This window comes from Octopus bimaculoides, chromosome 19, assembly GCF_046866305.1.
Source record: "Octopus bimaculoides isolate indiv1 chromosome 19, ASM4686630v1, whole genome shotgun sequence".
NCBI lineage: Eukaryota > Metazoa > Mollusca > Cephalopoda > Octopoda > Octopodidae > Octopus > Octopus bimaculoides.
In genome coordinates, this window is record NC_142946.1 from 54923638 (window position 1) to 54947549 (window position 23912).

The 23912-nt window shown below is 37.5% G+C and overlaps 2 protein-coding genes across 9 annotated transcripts in view; one reads left to right on the forward strand and one right to left on the reverse strand.

Annotated features, from left to right (window-relative positions):
- Window positions 1-23912, reverse strand: part of LOC106875416 (diacylglycerol kinase delta) — a 173604-nt gene that overhangs the window by 110246 nt on the left and 39446 nt on the right. For 4 of the 8 annotated variants that reach the window (XM_014923541.3, XM_089337787.1, XM_089337788.1 and 1 more), the window contains one exon: window positions 2797-2844. In XM_014923541.3, the coding sequence (XP_014779027.1) occupies window positions 2797-2844 (48 nt within the window). Of the gene's footprint in view, window positions 1-266; window positions 349-2796; window positions 2845-18664; window positions 18766-22912; window positions 23026-23912 lie in introns of those variants that run through there. The other 4 variants (XM_014923544.3, XM_089337789.1, XM_014923542.3 and 1 more) reach the window with 3 other exon arrangements.
- Window positions 16862-23912, forward strand: part of LOC106875417 (transcription initiation factor TFIID subunit 6) — a 72785-nt gene continuing 65734 nt past the window's right edge. The window contains exon 1 of the mRNA XM_014923550.3: window positions 16862-17208. The gene's annotated coding sequence lies outside the window, so the exon portion shown is untranslated. The remainder of the gene's footprint in view (window positions 17209-23912) is intronic.

Consider the following 23912-nt stretch of genomic DNA (forward strand, 5'->3'; position numbering starts at 1 on the left):
AATAATTCTAAAGAAAGTTAGCTTCATGGAAGAAAATTAACTCTTAAAATCTTATACTGAAAGTAATTGCAACTGTCACTGAGTTTTGAGCCACACATAACTGCAATTGAAATAGAGTTGTTTGAGACTGACAGGTAGGAACTAAGCACTTCTATGTGCAAGAACCAAAGTTTAGCCTCACTTTAAAAAGAACTTCCTGTCTAAAAATGTCCTGTTTGCACCATGTGAATATATTTCTTGTCCTATAGTGAGAATTTTTATCTTACCTTTGCTTAACAAGATAAAAACCACCATTGTTAAACTCTAAGGTGTGAACAGTTCATTGAGTAGCGAAAGAGTTAGCATACAAACAACAAGGTTCATAGTTAAAATAGCTATGTACAGCGGTGGTGGTGCTGGTGGAGCCGGCAGTGGTGTGGGGGTGGGGTGGCAACAAGGGTGGTGGTAGTAGTAGTAGTAGTAGTAGTAGTAGTAGGTCATAATACCACAGATCTAGAGTTTCAAAAGAGCCGAGACTCTCACACCAACCCTTACATGTGTGGGTCATATTGTTATGTTGTATAACCCTCCACTACAACCCAAGAAACTGCTTCACATCCTAGTCATAACAATGGTGGTTTTAACTCATTAAGCAAAGGTGAGGTAAACATTCTCACTATAGGACACCTGTTTATGGAGTGCAAGCAAGCTGTGCGAAACATGGAGGTATAATTCTAGCCACAGTTCACACACACACAAACACAATCAGCAGCAGCAGCAGGGTCAACCAATTACTTTAGCAGTATATAACAACCATAGCCTCTGTGTGTGTGTGTGTGTGAGAGAGAGAGAGAGAGAGAGAGAGAGAGAGAGTGACTGAGTGAGAGTGAGTGAGTGAGTGAGTGAGGGGAGAGTGAGTGTGTGTGTGTGTGTGTGTGTGTGTGTGTGAATGAGAGAGAGAGAGAACTGTGTTCAAATTACAGTAACTTAATTCATCTCCCAAAAGCCAATATGAGAGTTTTTCTGATGGTAACTACTGCAGTATAGGTTGTTCTAACAGCCTGAAGATATAATAGAAGACACTTGCCCACAGTGCCATGCAGTGGGATTGAACCCAGAAACCTGTGTCTGGGAAGCAAGCTTCTTACCAGACAGTCACACTTGTGCTTATGATGTATGTGTGTAGGTATGCTTTTATTCTTTTATTCTTTTACATGTTTCAGTCATCTGACTGTGGCCAAGCTGGAGCAGTGCCTTAATGGATTTTTTGGTCAAACAAATCAACCCCAGAACTTATTTCTTAAGTCTAGTACCTATTCTATCAGTCTCTTTTGTCGAACTGCTAAGTTACAGGTACATAAACACACTAATTCTGGTTATCAAGAAGTGATGAGGAGACTAACACAGACACAAACATATATATATACGACAAGCTTCTTTCAGTTTCTGTCTACCAAATCCACTCACAAGGCTTCAGTCAACCCAAGGTTATAGTAGAAGACATTTGCCCAAGTAGCCATGCAGTGGGACTGAACCTGAAACCTTGTGGTTGGGAAACAAACTTCTTACCACACAGCCATGCTTGCACCTATATCTGTATGTATGTATTATCACATGGTGTGTATGGTCTAATTGTTTGACACTGAAAATACAGACCTTGTTGGCGACAACTTTTCAACACTCAACGGTTGATAGAACAAGAAAGAACTAATGTATTTGAGAGTTCATTCAACCACGATATCACCGATTATGACTCAATCTATCAAACTAGTCTTAAGAAATCCCACAATAAAAAGAAACATTCTAAATATAAATTTGACATTGACAAAGCATCTTAAATATTTCATAACTGTTCTGATAATAGTTAAACATTTAGTGCTGGTGGTGGAGGTGGTGACAGTAATTTTGGCAGTGACAGTGGTTTTGGCGGTGACAGCAGTGGTGACGGCAGTGGTGGTGGTGGAGGCAGTCAATCTTCCAACTGAACCAAGGAAACTGTTTCCATTGGGTCTTTTTTTTTTTGCTGATACTATCTGCCATTTACAACTCTTAAAGAAAAGTATCACCATTTTTCAATGTTTGGGGACAGAATTTGAACTCAGAATGCAAAGAGCCAAGACAGACACCAACAAATTACTACAAGACATCCCATTTGATGCTCTAACAATTTTAACAATCCACCAGCCAAGACTGGCCCCTTTTTTTTTAATCACCCCCTAAAGAATGAAAGGCAAAGCTGACTTCAGTGGGGTCTGTGCAGAGAACCAGGAGAAAATGTGATGAGGTGTTCCATCCAACACTAACAACACTGCCAATTTGGTGCTTTGAAACATTTAGTAGAGATTTAAGATGGGTGTCTGGGTATTTTGAAAATACCTCACAGACTGACAACTAGGCACTGCATAGTTACAGGCTGCCCTTTGGCAAGGTAAAGCACCTGTTCAGCCACCCTACTAGGTACATGGCAAAGTCATGGGAATGCAGCATGGTGATTGTGAAGAGGTAGTGGAAGAACTCAACTGATCCAATAGTGCTTCTTACATTGATGCTGAGTGGAGAAATCCTAGAAGATCAATAGTCAGGATCACTAAGTTTTATCAAGAGAGCAACTGCAACACATCCACAGGGTTGGTGTCCATGGTTGTGTAGTCAGCTAATGAAAGATTCACTATGACTCAATCTCCCAATTCAAATTCATAATAATGGAATTGGATGGCAAAAGAGAGTCATTGGAATCAGTAAAAGCAGTGGAAAAAAAAAGAAAAAGAGGTTTAAGGAAACGAAATGTGAATGTGAGAAAAATACAAGTAAATTTACCTGAAAAGTGCTAGTATGTTTCATCAAATAACCTTCTTTAATGGCAGTCTGGAAACAGAGAAGAAGCAGAAAGAAATATCAGATGACTGAAAAACATTTTCTTTCTACATTTTTTCTTAAATGGAATAAAATAGACATTCACTTAAACATATTTCATCAATTTCTAAAGGTTAAGATAAGAGATCCCTTTTTTTTTTAACGTTTATCAGTTATCAGCGTCATAATTACTTAATGTCCACTTTTTCATGCTTGCATAACCAGCTGGAGTTCATTGAGGTAGATTTTGTACATCTGGATGCTTTTCCTGTAGCCAACCCTTACCCATATCCAAACAAGGTAATACTTCTGTATAACCAGACACACTGGCATAGAATATCGCAAATGAATGCCACTGCTTGTATGATAGTGACACACATTTACAACTGTCACTCAATGTCAAGATAAGGAAATACATACACCCTCACACACACACACACACAAACAGGTTTCTTTCAGTTTCCATCAACCAAATCTACTCATTAGGCTTTGGTCAACCCAAGGCTATATTAGAAGACATTTGACATTTGTATGTACATGTATATATCTATGCAGTGGGACTGAACCCATAACCATGTGATTGGGAAGCAAACTTCTTAACCACACAACCAAGTAGTACCTCGCAGCCACACCATACATAAAATATAAACTTCATTTGAATATTGTTTATGAAATAATACTCAACACCTAGAAAAACTGATCGATGTCAGAAAATCGAGAAGTTAACATGATTTAACTAACAAAGAAACCACCTGACAAGCGAAATATCCCTAAGAAAAAAAAAACAAAAAATTTAAATCTTGAAGTGAAATATATACAACAAAATTTCCTAGATTGACTTTACGTGTGAGTTTTAATGACCTTAAATATACCTTTGTATACATCATTACACATTAGATTACAGAGTATATATATATATATATATATATATATATATGGCTGAGCAGTAAGAAGCTTGCTTCTCACTTACATGGTTCTGCGTGGCACCTTAGGCAAGCGTCTTCTACTATAGCCCTGGGCCAACCAAGGCTTTGTGAGTGGTAGACAGAATCTAATAGAAGCCCAGCATATATGTATGTATATGTCTATGTCTATAAGTGTGTGCTTTTGTGTCTGTGTTTGTCCCACCCCATCATCACTGCTTGACAACTGGTATTGGTGTATTTATGTCTGACTAACTTAGCAGTTCAGCAAAAGAGACAGACGGAATAAGAACTAAGCTTAAAAAATAAGTCCTGGGGTCAATTAGTTCAACTAAAATCCTTAAAGGCAGTGCCACAGTCAACAAATGACTGAAACATGTAAAAGAAGATATATATATATATATATATATATATATATATATATATATATACACACACAGATATAGATATAGATTTAATAACTGAAACAACTTTAAATAATTATCTATTTCATTGCACATATTATGTACATGTATGCGTTTGCATAGATGTTTGTATTTCTCTGTGTACAGGCAGAAGCACTTGGCAAATAAAATCTGAGGCTTATTTTCAGATTCTAGTTGGAGCCATTGCATGTTGTACCACATGCAATGCCTCTTGCATTTGTGTTCTACGATAGTCAATACTTTATGCGTGGGTGGGTTGCATCAGGCTGGTTTTTTCTTGGCACACGATACAGAAACAAAGTCTTCAGTGATATCACAGCTCAATGTACTTCATATATCATTTCAAACTCTCTCTCATTCACACACACACACACACACATTTGTAAGTATATCATATAATGTAATATACACATACACACACACATAATACGTATAAATATATATATATATATATGTGTGTGTGTAGAGAGGGAGAGCAAGAGAGATACATTTATATATATATATATATATATATATATATATATATATATATATATATACATCAATCATCAGCATGATCATTTAATAGACAGATGCCCTTCCAGTTGCCAACCCTCGCCTGTTTCCAAGCAAGTTAATACTTTCCTAGACAAGTTTTTCATGGAAGACTGGAAACAAACAACTTTGCCTGCAATGATGATGCTCATTTACAATCAAAACATGATGTCTAGACCAAAGTGCATACAAACACACACACACACACACACACACACACACACACACACACACACATTACACTGTACCATACATTTGACAGACAGACAGATAGATAGATATTATTATCATTATTTTCCCTGCTTTCCATGCTAGCATGGGTGAGACAGTTTGACAAGACTCATTTTCCTTCGTATGTGTGTGTGTGTGTGTGTGTGTGTGTGTGTGTGCGTATTACATTACACACACACACAAGGGGTGTACCAAAAGTATGCAAATGAGGACTTATTTATTGACACTGGTGGTTCAAATTGCACGTGTTCATAAAGTAAATTTTCCTATATAATAACTTTTCTTCCTGTCTTTTACTTCAATGCATGCAAAGAATGGGTTCCAAGTAGAAGCAACATTTTGTCGTTGAAATCTTGAAAAGGCAGGGGTAGGGCAGCCTATCCTACATCCAACAGAAGGCTACAGTTTATTTACAGCGATGATACCTTTGACAAGAGCAGAGATTGATGAAGACATTTATAGGTGCAGACATGGTTGTGTAGTAAGAAGTTTACTGCCCAATCACATGGTTCCAGGTTCAGTCTCACTGCATGACACCTTGGGCAAGTATCTTCTAGAGTCTCAAGCTGATCAAAGCCTTGTGAGTGGATTTTGTAGATGGAGACTGAAAGAAACCTGCTATATATATATGCTAAATGCAAGTTTCCTTTTCAGGTACATGATGCTGCTGTCCCCCATCCCAGGGTCTCATGGACCCACACCTCTCTCACCCTCAGGTTTGGCACACTTAATGTTGGCACACGGAAAGGTAGGTCTGGTGAGATTGTTGAGATGCTTGAACAGAGACGTATAGATTTGTGCTGCATCCAAGAAGTAAGGTGGAGAGCAGGTTCCGCTAGGTTCCTCACAGGCAAAGAACATAGGTATAAAATTTTCTGGGCAGGGAACACTGACAGGGTCAGGGGCGTGGGTATACTTCTTGCAGAGAAATGGGTTGATAAGGTAATCGAGGTAGTCAGAGTCTGTGATAGAATACTTAAGATTAGATTAGTGCTGCAACATGGATTAACAACCATTATCTTGGCCTATGCCCTTCAGCCGGGGCTACCTGACGAACAGAAAGACTGATTTTATGACACCCTCTTGCAGATTACCTTGTCAACAAATGACCTGTTGAGGCAAGTGTAGTCGTTATCGTGGCAGATGACAGTCCTGCCAGATTGGTACCTGTGCCAGTGGCACGTAAAAAGCATCATTTGAGCATGATCGTTGCCAGTGTTGCCTGACTGGCTCCCGTGCTGGTAGCATGTAAAAAGCATCATTCGAGTGTGGTCGATGCCAGTGCCGGCTGACTGGTCCCATGCTGGTGGCACGTAAAAAGCACCACTAGAGCATGGTCGTTGCCAGTGCTGCCTGTGCTGGGGGCACATAAAAAGCACCATTCAAGAATGGTCAATGTCAGTACCACCTGACTGGCCCCCGTGTCAGTGGCACATAAAAAGCACCCACTACACTCTCGGAGTGGTTGGTGTTAGGAAGGGCATCCAACTCTAGAAACTTTGCCAGATCAGATTGGAGCCTGATGCAGCCTTCTGGATTACCAGCCCTCAGTCAAACCATCCAACCCATACCAGCATGGAAAGCAGACATTAAACGACAACAACGATGATGATATATATATATATGTATATCTATGTGTGTGTGTTTGTCCTTGTATTTGTCTCCCAGTACCACTTGACAACCAGTACTGGTGTGTTTACGTCCTCATAACTTAGCAATTTGGTAAAAGAAGTACCAGGTTTTAAAAAAATAATTAAATCCTGGGGTTGATTCATTCAACTAAAAATTCTTCAAGGCAGGGCTGCAGTATGGCCACAGTCTAACAACTGAAACAAGTAAAGAAAAGACAAAAGAAAGAAAGAGGAAACCAGCATTGAAGACAAACGACACAGTGAAAGACAATCAACAACAATTACTGATACAAATTGCCAGCAAGTGAACAAACTGATTCATGCAAACAGAGGATCAAACGCCTTGAGCTTGCTGCATAACCGGACTGTGATCACAATGAATTATAGAAGAGGGCAGCAGACTCTTTGGGAGTATCACAAAGTATGTCCAAAGTGGGTACTTCACCAGTTATCATTCGATTTGAAGGAGAGAAGGACAGAAGTCTGCGCTGATCTGCTGGAAATATTTGAAACCAATGAAGAGACTTTTTTTGTTTTCTCATCTGATGACAGGTGATGAAACATGGCCATATCTTTATGATCTGGAAACGAATGCTCAAGCCACAGAATGGCATCAAACCTGTTCTCCAAAGTTTAAGAAATCCAACAGCAGTCAACACAGAAAGACAGGGTAACTGTTTTTAGCATAATGTGTGTGTGTGTGTGTGCGCGCGTGTGTGTGCGTATATATAGACAGACAGACATGGATATATACATATGTGTGTGTGAAGGCGCATGGCGTAGTAGCTTGGGATAGTGCACTCGTGATCATGATGTATAACATCTGATGGTCTGGACGATGCCATGATTGATTGATACATACACACATGATAGATAGATAGATAGACAGACAGACAGATAGAGACAGACAGACAGACAGATATAAATATCCACACACACACACAAACACTGATATATAGCTTTTCTATATTAAAGTTTTATATTTCAGTAAACATGTTCATAAGTGGCTGAAATCCAGAAGCTAGTATGAGTTTGTGTCTATAAAACAGTAAATGTCTGTAAGCAACAATTCAAGAATGAAAAATGATAATTGAATCATACCTTCCTTGCTTCATAGGTAAATATGGTAACCATCACACATGGATGATGTCTTATACATTAAAATTACTACTGTTACTATTCTTACTAATACGAAGAAATAGCATACAAATGGTTGTGTGTGTGTGTGTGTATATATATATATATATATATATATATATATATATATATATATACACACGCACACACACACACACATACATTATGTGTGTGTGATTGAGAGAGAGACAAGAGAGAGAGAAATGATTACAAAGTTTTAAGGTCAAATTCGTGACCACACGAGATATTGTGTTCTGTCATGTTATGTTGTACTCCCAGAGCAAGGTATGTAGCTAACCCTGCTACCTTCAGTTCCCCTTGACAATATAAAACAAGGTCCACTCCCTAAAAACAGTTGCTCCAACATAATGTATCTCAATCGTGCAATCATGGAAAAATTGATGCAAACTGCTACACACACACACACACACACACACACACACACACACACACACACACACACACGTTTGCTTCAAATAGCTGTAGACCTCCTACACAATTCCACCCACAACAGTTTAATATATTATCTGCTGGGGTTACATGCTATCAATAATAAAAAAACATTGAGAAACTTGGATGTATTTTCTTTCTGGCTATTTCATCTGGATATATGTTTCTTCAGTTTCACACCTCCGTATCACTAAATCAATAACAGACCACACAGCATGCTATCATTACTCACTACATACATCACTTTAAATTATTTATGCTTTAGTCAAACATGCACTCCTTTCTCTTGTCACTTTCAATTATCTTCATATTACAGTTGAGAAGATTTTTTTTTATACATTTTGAAACCAAACCACCGTTAAAGCAACATCATCACCATCATAACACAACCATCCTGAAAATGATTGCCATTCGACACAAGAGAATCTAAAGATCCCGGTGTTCAATGATAACAACTAAAATCCCTGAGATATGATGATGTGGTTAATACTTACCTTAGCACAGTCTGTGGTTAACTGACAAGAAAGACAACAGGTAAGAAGAGTAATAGAAATGCTAGTCTGAGAGACTGGTTTATATACCATAATGACAAAATGGATGCAAAATTATGTGGGATGTACGATAATGAATGAACAGTAGTTCCAAGGTGAAACTTTTCTATTTGAAATAGTTTACATCACATTTACGAACATTCCAATTTATCGTAGCTTCACCAAATGGTTATTATTAGTTCATTTGAAATTCTTAAAACAATAAATGATATTGTATTATCTTGCATTATTACTCAACCAACCAATTAGTCCTTCTATCATCACTTTTTAATAAAAACTGCTTAAGAAAGATTTTTGTTTTAATGCTTTTAAACCAGAATCCCTGACAGCTCTCCGCATTATTTATAGAGAAACCGAAGCTGTTGGCTTTGATCATAAAACCAGTTGGATTATCCACTACTACTGCCACTGGATGTCAAAGACTGACTCCTACGATAAAAGGATGATTCAGTCAGCTAACCATAACCTACATTGCTAATTTGTGCCATGTGGTTACTCAGCTACTGAGCTATGTAACAAAGTGACCTTGGGACTGCTGACTTGCATCACAAAATGACCCAGGCTGATGAGTTGTGTCACAAAAGTCATCTGGGCTGTTGAGTTGTGTCACAAAAGTGATTTGGGCTGTTGAGTTGTGTCACAAAAGTCATCTGGGCTGCTGAACTACAAAAATGACCCAAGCTATGTCACAAGGTGACCCAAAATACTGAGTTCGTTCATACGGTGAACCAAACAGCTATCAATATAAGGGTTCTCATTTCTTTTGCATGCAAAACTTTGACAGTATGAAGTGAAAGCAAAGAGGAGGGGTTGTTGCTGTTGCTGTTGTTGTTGTTGTTGCTGGTATTGAGACATTGGTGATGAATGAGGAGAACCAGCACAGGTTGGAGAAGAATTAGTTTGGTATAATACATTAAATGTGCAACATTCATATGAACTGAGAGAAGACTTGGACATTAAAGAGATTAGATGATTGTGCAGAAGAGGTTAACTTGTACAATAAGGGTTGTTGACGGGTGAAAATGTATCATGTGTTACCAGAGGAGAATGGTTAGCTATAACAGTTGGAAGTTCAAGGAATACAAGGGAGAAAGTGGTATGATCAGATCTCAAAATGTCCTAATTCCACAGACAAGGCCACACAGTGTTGAGATGAAAGGTGATTTATCATACAGCAAACCTGTCCACCACTATTTGAGTTAAAAAAAAAAAATTGGATACTAAACTTTGGTGTTGGTGGTGGTGGTGGTAGTGACAACAGTGATGATGATAATGACAGCTATGATGATGACAACGATGATGATGATGTTCATCATTCATAGTGCCCACACTTTTACTATAGTAAGCTGTAACTTACCATTGTACTTAGCTACTGAGGAGTAACCAAACTAGGCTAGGCCAATGTGTCTTTTCTATGGAGACAGAGAAAGTTTGGTGACAGGAAAGAAACTGCCAAAACTTTAGACTACAACAGACCAACATCCTAACACTATGGCTAGCTAATGCCTCTCTCTCTCTCTTTCCCTCTCTCTTTCTCCTCCTTCTCTCTCTAGTTTCAATCAACACTGTTTGTCGAAGGATTGAATAAGTAAGTAAATGAATAAAGCAATTATCTTTATTTATTAACTAATTACATAGTATTAGGTTACCAGAAAGATTATTATAATTGGTACACAAGCTAAAAATACCATAAGGTTCATTTAACACATTCTTTCAGTACATTATTGGCGTCACACTAACATAAAACACTGGGAATATTCAACCGACTACAGAAATTCTTTAAGTACTAATAACTATACATTTACTCCTTAATATAACAATTTCACTGATAAGCTTAATTGTCTAATAACTTTATACTGGGGCATTTTTAAACAACAACAATCAACATATGTTTATTCAACAGTAATCAATGTTATACACTAAATTATTCTCTTTTTATAGTTTGTAAAAATATTTTTTATGCTCTTTCTAACTGGATGTGGCATTCCAGCATGGCCATAGTCATGATGGCTAAAAAAAACTAATTATCGTTATCATCATCATCATCATTGTTTAACGTCTGCTTTCCATGCTGGCATGGGTTGGACAGTTTGACAGGAGCTGGCCTGGCAGGAGCCTGCACCAGACTTCTGTGTCTATTTTGGCATGGTTTTTATGGCTGGGTGCCCTTCCTAACCCCCAACCACCCAACAGAGTGGACAGAGTGCTTTTTATGTGGCACCAGCACAGGCGAGGTCAGGTTCTGGCATGGTTTTCACAGCTGGATGCACTTCCAAATGGCAAATACTTTACATTGTGGACTGGATGCTTTGAGAGGAGAGGCAGCATTGGAGGAGGTGATCTTGTGTCAGATGATGAAAGACTTGAGTGTGACAGAGAAATAGAGAGGCAGAAACAGGTGTCTTACTGTAGTGGAGATACATGATTAACCAGCCAGCCAGCCAGCCAGCCAGCCAGCGAGAGAGAGAGAGAGAGAGAGAGAGAGAGAGAGAGTAATCAAGAATGAAGACAGAAACAGGTGTGCTGCTGTAAAGGAGATAGAAAGTTATCCAGCCTGAGAGAAGAGCTATGTATCTCTTTCACAGCAGCACACCTGTTTCTCTCCTCATTTTAATTATATGCAGAAATGATTGTAATTAAACAAACAAAACAGTCCCACTGCATGGCACCCTGATACAAGTAAAAAATAAAAAGTTACAAAGGAGCCTCTACACAGTCTCTAGAAATAACAGTCATTTTCCCCCCTGAGTTACATCCTCTGAGCCAGTGATTCTCAATGTGGAGCATATGCACTACCAGTGGTGGGGGTGGAGGGAATTGCGGTGGGGCATGGGACCCAAATTTTTATTTTCTGTTTTTCTTTTAGTGGGACCTGGAATTGTGAAAAGATCTTCTTCACAGCAAACATACTACACCTATACCCAGCCTAACCAAACCAATCCTTCCAGCCAAGCATACTGTGTGAAGACTGTTTGCTATTCTAATGCACTCATGTGGATATTTCTTTAAAGAAAGTATATTTAAAACCCTGTTCAGTCATGAATGACCACGAGATTTCACCTAGAAAGTTCCACTCCAAGGCACAAGTCCAGGTGTTTGTGGAAGACCGACAGTCACCCATGCATTGCTCCAATGTTATTCAAGGGTAAAGCAAAGGGTGATACAGCTTGGCATCAGTGATGTTGCAACTCATTTCAACAGCTGAATGAACTGGAGCAACATGAAATAAAGTATCTTGCTCAAGAACACAATACACAAAACACAGTCCAGGAATCGAACTCACCACCTCATGATTGTGAGCCCAACACTCCATCCACTAAGCCATGTACCTTCATAATTATGAAATATTGAAAATAAAGTTGTTTTTTACCAACTACAGGTGGAGTATACATTTTTCTGGAAAATTTTAGTGGGGCCTGGGGGAAAATAGGTTTGGGAAACACTGCTCTAAACCATATTTTAAAAAAGGAAGACACATTAGATAATATAGAACAATGGCTGGAATGCCAATCATCATATGATGAATACCTGATCAGAATCGAACTGTGGCTAAATAACAGCAAAAGACAGATACACCTTGAGTGTCTCAGGGTCATGATTATCATCATCATCTATCGTCTACATACAAATGCCTCCTTTTTATAGACTGGCACACTCTGAGTTAAACAAAAAACATACCTTCCTCCATTAGTGGCTAGTCTGTGTCCCATAGTGCCTATTTACAGGTAAACTGAACCAATTATTGAGTGTTCGTTATTTTCTACTAAATAAGGTGGGTGAGCTGGCAGAATCATTAGCACACCAGGCAAAATGCCTAGCAGCATTTTGTCCGTTTTTAAGTTCAGAGTTCAAATTCTGTTGAGGTCAACAGCTATCAAGCTCTTTTCCCAAACTGTTAAGTTACAGAGACAAAAATAAACCAACATTAGCTGTCAAGTGGTGATGGTGGACAAACACAAAGATACACACACACACACACACACACACATACATGACAAGATTCCACAGTTTCCATCCACCAAATTCCTTTACAAATAATAGTCAGCCCAAGGCTATAGTAGAAGACACTTGCCCAAGGTATCACCTAGGGCAACTGAGCTCCAAACCACATGGTTGCAAAGCAAACTTCTAAACCACAGTCATGAACCGCATCTCACCACATGTCCAAGTCTCTATTTTTTGCTACCATATTAACCATTACTGATGGCACAGCTATTCACAGACTTTTCTCCAAATACAGTTTGACATCACAAGTTATTTATTTTGCTGTGAATGCAAAAAAGAAATGAAGCAAGCATGCTCCATTGGATGTGTAATATCAGTGTGAATGAACAGTAGAGTACTAATGAGCTAAGTGAAAAATTAGGTAAAAAGAAGAATCAGATGTAGTGTGCAAGAGAGATAGCTCTCTTTAGGTCCTTTAGTCTAGCAAGTTGCAAAGTGACCTCACTAGTGTTGGTGCCTTGAGAAAAAGCACCCAGTGTACTCTGTGAAGTGGTTGGCATAAAAAAGGGCATCCAGCCTTAAAATCCATCCCAAAACTGATACACTGGAAGATAGTGTGATCTTCTGACTTTTCAGATCCTGTCAAACCATCAGGGGAGACAGATGTGAAATGATGATGATTTTTACAGCAATACTGCAATTTGTCTAAAACCTTTATTATAGTTTAAATCTTCTAAAGAATTTAGCAGGAAATAGCAAGCAATACAATGTACGAATCCAGTCCCGACAGAAGGACCTGTTTTTCTTTTGTGTCTCAAATTAGTGTGGAGTGGGGGGGGGGGGGGGTTAAATATCATTTACATTAGAAAATCTAAGCAGTTGATTAATTTCATACCTTTTGTTCCTACTTTTCAGCTCACAAGCCAATAAGAGAACCGTTACTTGGTTATTCAGCCTGATAGAAATAGCAGCCAAATCTCCCTAAAATTATACCCTACTCTGTCTTGAGTGAAAGACCTGTTGGATGGTATACTCCTAGATACAGAATGCCTAAGAAATGGATGACCTGAGCACCTTTGAGCCTAAGTCAATCATTACATTCTAAGCACTTTTACTACTAATCCAGTAACAATAAAGTTTTACAATCCATATGGCCATTGGGATGATACTGAAGACTTTGCTGTCATGAAGAAATTCAAAGAAAAGACTAGAATGGTGTCCCATATTGCCTTCCCTAGAAATGTTAACAAAATATTTATCAGTTATACACTGCCAACAATTGCAAGAACTGTTCCTGCCTATGGCATCTTTTGTCAGCAAAGAGTACTACAATCTCTATGGTACCTACTGACAGCAAAAGTGTACCCACAGATGGTATCTATTGACAGGTAGTCTGTACCTACTAATAGTATCTGTAAGCAGCATGGTGAACTGTATTTCTCTATGGTGCTTATTTGTCAGACAAGGTGACTATAGCCCTAGGCTCATGATTTCTAATGTGCCTTTCCTTTTTAAGATGGTAAGCTGTGATTTGAGGGCTATTTGGCTGATGTTTCTAGCAGGTCATGTAACTATGTAGAAGTTTCCTGGTTGGTTTGATAGAAACCAGTAGTATGTATCTGGTTGCCTGGATGCTAACTCACAGCCATCACATTCCAATAGATTATACACAACTGCAATGCAGCATAACTGGACAGATCATTAAAATTAGTGGTGGAGGGAACTAATATTTCAAGAGTAATCAAGACATTTAACAGCAGAATCAATTCCCTCACTGCCTGTAACCATTATTGAAGAATAAGCTCTAATTTTAGCAACACTTAAAGACAATAACAATCTAGCTGCAGTGGCCTTTTATTCAACATGACTTGTTAGCAGAACCATTGGGATGTTGGCCTGCCATCCAAAGAGTCCAAATTTCATATTCTGTCACCAATATCATTTCATATCCTTGTAAGGGTCATTCAGTTTGTAATACCTCATAAATTGATACTATGAAGAGGTGTCTAGAACCAAAACCAGCAATCATCCAAAGAGGGATCAGTACAGAGAAATTGATGCAACATTCTATAAACTGTTCAATATGATTCCATAACAGACTAAAATGTGGCCAGATGAAGCAGCTGCTCATTAACATTTAATTGATTAATAATGCTATAATTCAAGCAGAGATCAAAATCTCAAGTAGAGATCAAAATACAGTCATTAACTCTAATGTTTTATCCTGACTATTCTTTGTTTTGCAACATTGAAGAGTTACATCATCATCATCATTTAACATCCGTTTTCTGTGCTGGTATGGGTTGGATGGTTTGACAGGAGCTGGTAAGGCCAGGGGCCACACCAGGTTCCATCATCTGACAGGTTCACATAGTTGGGTTCCATTATCTATTCTGCCTCCTCCGTTACTTCTTTCACACTAGCATATAGCTAACCATCTCCTTTTGTAGTCTTGCAAGCTGTACAGCAGCTTCACTAGTGCTAGTGGCTTCGAAAGCAGACATTGGAGCACAATGAGGTCCTTGGACCCATCAGATCCTGTCAAACTATGCACGCATGGAACAAGGATGTTAAATGATGATGATGATGATGATGATGATGATGATCAAATACAATAAAATACTAAAGAGAATGCCTATACTTGATCATAAACCTGATACAGACAAGCAATCATAATGATAATACTGTTTGATCCAATATCAACCTTAAGTGAGCAGACCTATGAGCAATGGGCTTCCAACCATGACCCTCTTGTCTTTTACTTATGACTATATTATCCAATTTATACCCCATTTTTAAATGGTGGGATGAGGCTTAGAGGAGATATGGCTGCTATTTCTAGCAAGCTGAGCAATCACATACAGTCTTTCAGCCAAGTGGAGCAGCAGAGGTGAGGATGTTGTTTGCTGCTGCTGTTGCTGTTGTTGTTTGGCTCCAAGACAGTGCTGACCAAGCAAACCAAACCCATGGTCAGGGGCATCCAAACTATGACTATCCAATCACAATTTTCAGCAACTGTTTATCTCAGACTATATTATTTAATGTGTCCCCTTTTTTTTTTTTCATAATGGTAAATTGTGGGTTTAGGAAAGATTTAGGAACTGATGACGACGACAGTGGTTGCAGTGGTGGTGGTAGTAGAGTAGCGGTGGTGGCAGTGGCAATGGTGTTGCTGACAACAGTAATTACTGTGAAGGCGACAGTCAAGAGTTGAAACAATCACAGTATATTAAAACAGTTTAAACAACACACAATACTGTTGGTGCTGCTTTCAGACAAATACCATACTGTTAATTAACTATTAATGTGTTGCCTAATTAACATTGTTCAGCAATTTTAGACAAGCAACAGTATTTTGAACTTGTTAACATGAAGTCTAAGAATTCTTCCCTCCCAGTCTATTCCAGTGTTCCACAATCTTTTTTCACTTATGGTACACTTATGTTCTTTTCAAAATTCGGTGGCACAACCCGAACTAAAAATATTACTAAAAGAGAAAATTTATATCCAGCTTACATTGCGGCCCACCTGGCCCACCAGCGTGCCACAGCATACCAGTTGCAGAGCACTTGTCTATTCAATGCCACCCTCTTTAAATAACAATCTTTTTAACTTATCAGATTATAAGCAGACCAATCAGAACCTGCATAACATATCTTATTGTTATGCTTGCTTCAGTCATTGGGCTGTGGTCATGCTGGAGCACCACCTTGCAGGGTTTCAGTTGTACAAATTAACCCCAATAATATTTTTTTAAAAGTCTAGTGCATGTTATATTGGTCTCTTTTGCTGAAACATAAGTTATTGGTGCACAAACAAATCAGCACCGTTGTCAAGTGGTGGTAGGGGTGGTGTGTATGCGTATATACATGTATGCATGCATATGTATACATGTATGCATGCATACATAAATATATACATACATAGATACATACATATATATGTATACTTATAAGATAAGGATATAATCATAAAATGATTATATCAGCAGCCTAGCACTTAAAAATTACCATATAGGTAACATCAATCAGGACTGTAGTAGAAGACACTGGTTTAAGTGTGCCATGCAGCAGGTACTGAACCTGAAACCATGTAGTTGCTAAGCAAACTTCTTTACCCAGCCAAGGCTACACCTATAGTCATTTCTTCCACATATTTTCTGTCAGATTTCTTACGCTCCAAATATTAAATATGTTAATATCAACTTATGTTTGAATATGAATGAGTTGTACAGGACAAGGTGCACCTGTCAACTATGCTGGAAGTTTTTTAAAAGCAGAGTGGAGCTAAGGCTGACATATTTCAGAAAAACTAATTTAAATATTTCATGAACAGAGATATTTTTGCTTACTTTGCTGATATTTTTTCATCACTGATGCTTTAGTTAAGTGCATAACGCAGCATTGTACTAATAATGTTAGGAGCTGGTTTAAATTGTTTGCTGCATTTCAATTTGTCCTCCGAGGGCTTGAGTTCAATCCCAGACAGGATTAACTACTGACTTTCATCTTTCTGTGTTCCTTTCGCAAGTGAACAAAACAAGTACCAGGTATGTAATTTTATTATTTACACCAGAGATGACACAAACTGGCAGAATCATTAGCACACTGGACAAAATGCTTAGCAGCATTTCATCCATCTTTAAGTTCTGAGTTCAAGTTCCGCTAACTCATCCCTTTGAAATTGCTGGCCGAGCAGAATTTCATTCACAGACCAAGGATTCGCCACCCCTAATATAAACAGAAATATGAGAAACAACACCCATCACACACACACACAGGCACATGCATGCACACACACACACGTGCACACACACACACACGCACACGTACACACACATGTACACAGACACACACACACACACACACATCTTTCTGCCTTTGTTAATGAAGGGGAGATCTGACTCAAAATAATTCTGTAGGTGCTCATTGATTAGTTGTGTGTTCTGATTAGGTAGGACTACAATTAAAGGTATTTCAACCATGACCATCCAATCTTATTTTCAGACATTATATGTTGAGGACTAAATTATTCAATGTTTCCAGTTTTTTAAGACTGTAGGGTGTAATGGATGTAATTTGAAGAGGGTTTGACTGCTATTTCTAACAAATTGAGCAGCCATATAGAGGCTCCCTCCTCAATATAGTTTGTAGTAAAGAGTAAAATTCCAGAGGATTACAGTTCTAAGGATAAAGAATTCATGGGGTTTGATGAGGTAAGACATAGGTGTGTATCCAATCAATTAAAAAACCTAAGACATCAATATGTTAAAGTGTTTTGAAGGTAAGACTTTTAATAAAATAGCTCTATCGAAACAGAATTGATGAAAAAAATAAATAAATGTTAGAAAAAAAACGTATAACAAAACATTCTTTAGTAATAGCCCCAGTTTTGTTGTTGTTTTAATGATGGGAATTTTTGGAGGGAACAAAAGGAATTTACAGGGAGTGGCGGACCACTTGGTACCATTATTTACAGTGTTTGAAGGAATCTTGTTAATGTCAACAAAGTAGTGATATCAAAACTCTTTTTATTTTTCAATTGCTGACACTGTCACAACTCCTAATAGACAGGATACGATTTGTTTTGTTTGTTTTTTTTTTGTCACAGGAGGCAGGATTTGAAAAGATACTTTAAGGTGTCTAACCATTCTGCCCATACTCTGGGCTGGTATTTTATCAGCCCCAAAAAAATGAAAGGCAAAGTAGAACTTGGTGGGATTTGAATTCAGACTGCAGAGAGTCTGAACAAATAACATAAATCCTTCTTCCTATCTGATACTTTAACAACTCAACCGATTCATTTCCTTCTATAAAAACCTGTACAGCAATGATAAAACTACAGATAGCAACAATAAAATCATACACAGAAATGTTTTGGTATTGATTCTCATTTTTTTCCTAAAGAAAAAGGGTAAAAGAAAGCAGCATCAGAGAGACAAATATTCACAGAAAAGTAAAACCAAAGAAATAAAACCCAACAAAGTAAATAATTAAAATATTTACCATCTCCCATAATAATCATTCCTTGTTGAAGTGAAAGTAAGAACAAGATCTAAGTAGGTCTGCCACTTTGCCTGTCGTTAACTCCTCCTTTCACTTACCCAAAGTCAATCAGAAGTGACAGATACTATAGTTGAATGGTGAGTGAGGGTACTTACTGTCACCCTTATGTTTGTTTGTGAAAGACATAGACATGGACGAGGAGAGCTGGATTGAATGAAATGCTGCAAATAGTTGCAATTTCTGAGTCTGAAGTGAACACATTACTTCCAACTGAAGAGTCATTAATTAGCTTAGCTTCAAACTCTAGCACCTAATCAGAGACTGATCGGAAAGTTTATGGTTATTTAATAGATACACACTCAGTTTTAAAAAGCCAACTTTCCAATCTCTCTCTCTCTCAATAAAACTGGCTCTTTTCTTCCAAATTTAATCTTTTTTTGTTTTTCCCTCCTTTATGTTTTCAAATAACAAGCCTTCACCAAAAATATCTCCAAAACTAGCTCATTATCGGCTAATAATATTCAGATTGTTGCCACTGTTGCTGATTTAGCAGACTCATTAAAGCACCAAACAAAATGCTTCGAGGTGTTTGTTCAGGATCTTTACAATCTGTGTTCAAATCCCACCAAAACAACTTTAGCATTTCATTTTTCAAGGGTTGATAAAATAAAGTACCAGTAAAGTACGGAGATCAATGATATCAACTAAACTCTCTCCTCGTAATTGCCGGCCTTGTTTCTGAATCAGAAACAACAACTGTCATCATTATCATTATTATCAATGTAGCAAGCTGACAGAATCATTAGCACACCGGGCAAAATGTTTAGTGACATTTTGTCTGTCTTTACAAATTCCACTGAGGTCAACTTTACCTTTCATCCTTTCAGAGTCGATGAAATAAGTACCTGTTGAGCACTGGGGTCGATGTAATCAACTTACCCCCTCCTCCAAAATTTTAAACCTTGTGCCTTTAGTAGAAAAAATTATTATTATTATTAAAGCAGCAAGATGGCAGAACCTTTCACATGCCAGGCCAAATGCTTAGCAGCATTTTGTCTGTCTTTATGTCCTGAGTTCCAATTCCACTGAGGTCAACTTTACCTTTCATCCTTTCAGTGTCAGTAAAATAAGTATCAGTTGAGTGTTGGGGGTCAATAAAATAAGTACCAGTCAAGCACTGGAGGCTTTCCCCATCCCCTCAAGTTTCAGGCTTTGTGCTTGTATTAGAAACGATTATTATTCAAAGCAGGGAACTGGCAGAGTCATTAGCATGCATAGGAAAGTGTATAGTGGCTTTTCATTCCTTTTTACATTCTGAGTTCAAATCCTGCCAAGGTCATCTTTGCCTTTCATCCTTTCAGAGTCAACAAAGTCAGTACCAGTCAAGTACTGGGGTTGTTGTAATTGATTTACCCCCTCCCCAAAATTGTTAGCCTTGTGGGGTCGATAAAATAAGTACTAGAGGTCTATGTTATCAATTTGTCCCCTCCTGCCAAAATTTCAGATCTTCTGCCTTTAGAAGAAAGGATTATTATTATTATTATTATTATTATTATTATTAAGGCAGCAAGCCAACAGGATCACTAGCATGCAGTCTGAAAAGACTGAGTTCTTAACAAGAACATCAAATTAAAAACTTCCTGAAGACATTAGTCTGGCTTGTTGTACTGTATGAAGGTAGAAACTACTTGCCTAAGAGCAAGCAATATGGTGAAACTCAAAGCACTTGAAATAATGTCATACTGAAGAGTACTGAGGACTAGCTGGACTGACCATTAAACAAACAAGTCAGGACTTGAGGAAATGGAAACAGAGAGAGAATATTTGGCAACTGTCGGGAAGAAAAAGTTGCAATACTTTGGGCATGTTATCAGGGCCCAGAACTCCAGTACCCAGATCTTAGAGGGAAAAATCAATGGGAAACAAGGAAAGAGGAGACCAAGAAGATGCTGGCTGAATGACATCAAAAACAAAATAGACCAGAAGGCCTCTAGCTGAATGTACAGCCATGGCCAGAAACAGGATTCAATGGAGAGATATAGTGCATGCATCCATGATCCCTGACCCTCAGCAATGGAAATCAGAATAGGGGAGGCAAGAACAGATGTCCACATATAAAAATATCTGCTACACTCGTTCACATGTAGAATCAAAATTCTTCCAAAAAATTTTGATAGCATCAGTAGAAAAAACTGTAAAACAATTTCTTACATAAAGTGTAAAGAAAGAAAACATTGAACTAAATTGTCCAACTTTAGGTAAGTTAATGTTGTTAGTTTTTAATAAATTTTAAGAATTATGAAAAATTTTGTAATCAAACATACGTTAATGATAAATATTTTATATCTTAAAGGTGATAGTTACTTAAAAGTTTCACCGTAAACACTTTAAAAGGAACAGACTAACTTCAATTTTACAGTTAAAGAAGTTAGCACAGTGAAAGTTGTAACTGTCACATTTTATGATATAGAATTTATTTACTTTACCTTTCATATTGAATTCTATTTCAGATGTTTAATCATCATTTAACATACACGCATCTGTGCTAAACACTCATGACATTAAGATATGTTAATGATATAATGATTATGAGAGTTACAATCACAAAACTAATACTTTTAGATCCCCAACAGTACTATGGTGTGTTCATTGTTAAAAACCCTTTAGCGTTAAATAGGCGCCACAGAGAAGTATAATCTACCACTGCATGTAGCAAGGACACTGTAATAGAAAGAGTTCTGTTACCTTGCAGTGGTGAGCTCAGATTAAAAACATGGATTTATTCTGGAGAAGAATTGACTTTGCCAGACACTTTTGTTCTTGGTACACTGCATCAAAATGTCCCAGTATCACAAATGAGTTACAAGAGTTACAAAAGTATTTTTAACACCTTAATCAACCCTTTTGTTACCTATTTCTCTTGAAATACACTGCCTTTGTCTCATTAGTTTTAAAAATAATGAAAAGAAAAAATATGTATATCATAAAACAAGGGACAGTTTCAGATGGGCTGGTATCAAAATGATGAGAGTTGGTTTGTCTTTTAAGTTGTGCACGACACATTCATGAATCCACTTCTCTCCAACAAATAAGTGATTAGTATAAATAAAAAAAAGATTTAGATAAATAAAATTATATCAATATTTCATAAATGAACCAAATATGAATATCAGACTTTACAGAACTAAAAAAAAAGGAGAAAAAACATTGAAAAGCATACCAAAGTCACTGAATAAATAAGTTGAAAATAGAAGCAAGAATAAATGATGGTCAATCCATCGTTAGGACATGAAAAAGTAAGAAGTACAGTAATACAGTAAGAGAGACCTGTAAATGAAAGATAGGGTTAGGGTTTTTGGTAGAAAAGAAGGTAAAAGAATGAACTGACAAGTGATGGCAAGATAAAAGAAATAAAGGAAGGATGAAGACTAAAAGAAATGGTAAGACACTAGTAATTGACCAAAGACAACTTTAAATTTTTGTACTCCATGAAATAATCTAGAAGTTGTACTGCTTTGTTCTAGGAGTATTTCTTCCACAAAGCAATCAAATAAAAAAAGTAAGTTAACATCTGTTGAAAAACTAAAGAAACATTTCTGAACTATATCCCACAATGCAATACTACTGACAGTTTGAAGTAGTGTATCCACTATATATATTTAAATATTCATGAGCAGGCATCAAATATAAAATTCTCCATCTCATTAACAAATATTCTTCACCTATCTCCACTGATCAACTGACTCCTTTTTACTGCTCAATAGGTTTCTAATGAATAGTCAACTACCTAGTCCACAACAAACTCTACCTAAAGCATGTACTTCCCCATTTCTTGTTTTCTGTACTGTGTTTCACTTCCAAAGCTTCAGACAAAATCCTTGCCAATCCTTTCTCAGACTTCCATATCACTGGAATTCCTCTTCCACCCACATTTTTCTCCGACTAACTCGCAAAAGTTTAAATGAAACATTAACTATATCCACTTTGATCGTCAAACAGAGCAGAGCCTAAATTGCTTATAAGCAAACCTTCCTTCTCAAGTTAGCAGACAGTTAAAGAGAGAAAGGCAAGATGGCAAATCTGTTATTAATTAAATAAATGTGTTAATTTGTAATTAGAAAGAGGCTCCAGTTCAAAATTATGTTAGCAGGAAAAGAAATTGGAGATAGAGCATTAAAAGATGGATGAGTGAATGACAGCAAGAAGAAGCAGGAGTAGTTTTTCTTCAGATAAAATTCTGGTATTTACCTGCAAAACTGCATGATTACCATGAGAGCGTTCCATGATTTATGTTTATCGAATTGGCTATGATTTCTAATCAATGAGTCAGGTTGATATAAGATGAATGATTAAACTGTGACCTGAAAATGAAGTATTTCACAGCTTATTCCAGATTACAATAATCCAACAACTTGGATCAGGATTTAGGGGTTCGGGATATTTTTAAAGTTTCCTTGGGTTTTTCTTTTTTTAAATCATGTTTATATAGAAATAAAAGTAATGTTATGTTAATTAAATTCCTAAATTTCTCAACTTAATTACCATTCATGTAGTAAAGAATAATCCAAGATACGGCAAACCTTGTCTATACTATCTGGTTATTACCTGAAGTGGTGATAGTATTTCATCAGCTGCACCAGTACTGATTCTCTGGCAGAAAACACTAAACTCACACTGGTACAACACGCAAAGCTGTAAACAAATACTGAAGAGAGGCACAGCTTGCTAGCTTAAACAGCAGCAGCTCTGTGAATATGTTTTACCGACTTGCCAATGTGGGGTCTATAACCTAGTATGGGTCATTAGAAAAGAGGTGAACAATGGTGTTATCCAAAGCACATGAAAGGAAGGATAGCTCCAACAATACCTCTCAGAATTACAGGAACAGTCACAACCAGGTACAGCATGCTTTAACATTATCTTTAATGTGTATTTTTACACTGACTCAAATGAGAATTATTTGACTTCAGATAATAGTTTTCCAAGCGTACATATGGAAAGACTCACTCGCTGAAAGTCATGCATTCAACCGTGACTGCTTCTGATCTTCCACCAGCAAATGAAGCACAAATTCTGCTGCAACTCTTTTCATTCGCAATTCCTCGCTCAAAATTCATTGACAGAAGCTCCAGGATACACCAGTCATATCAACAAGTTCTTCAATTGTTCAACAACGGTCCTCCAAGATCAGTTCATGCATTTTCATGAAGCCTTCATTCATGCGGGAGGGGTGACAGTCACCCTGAAC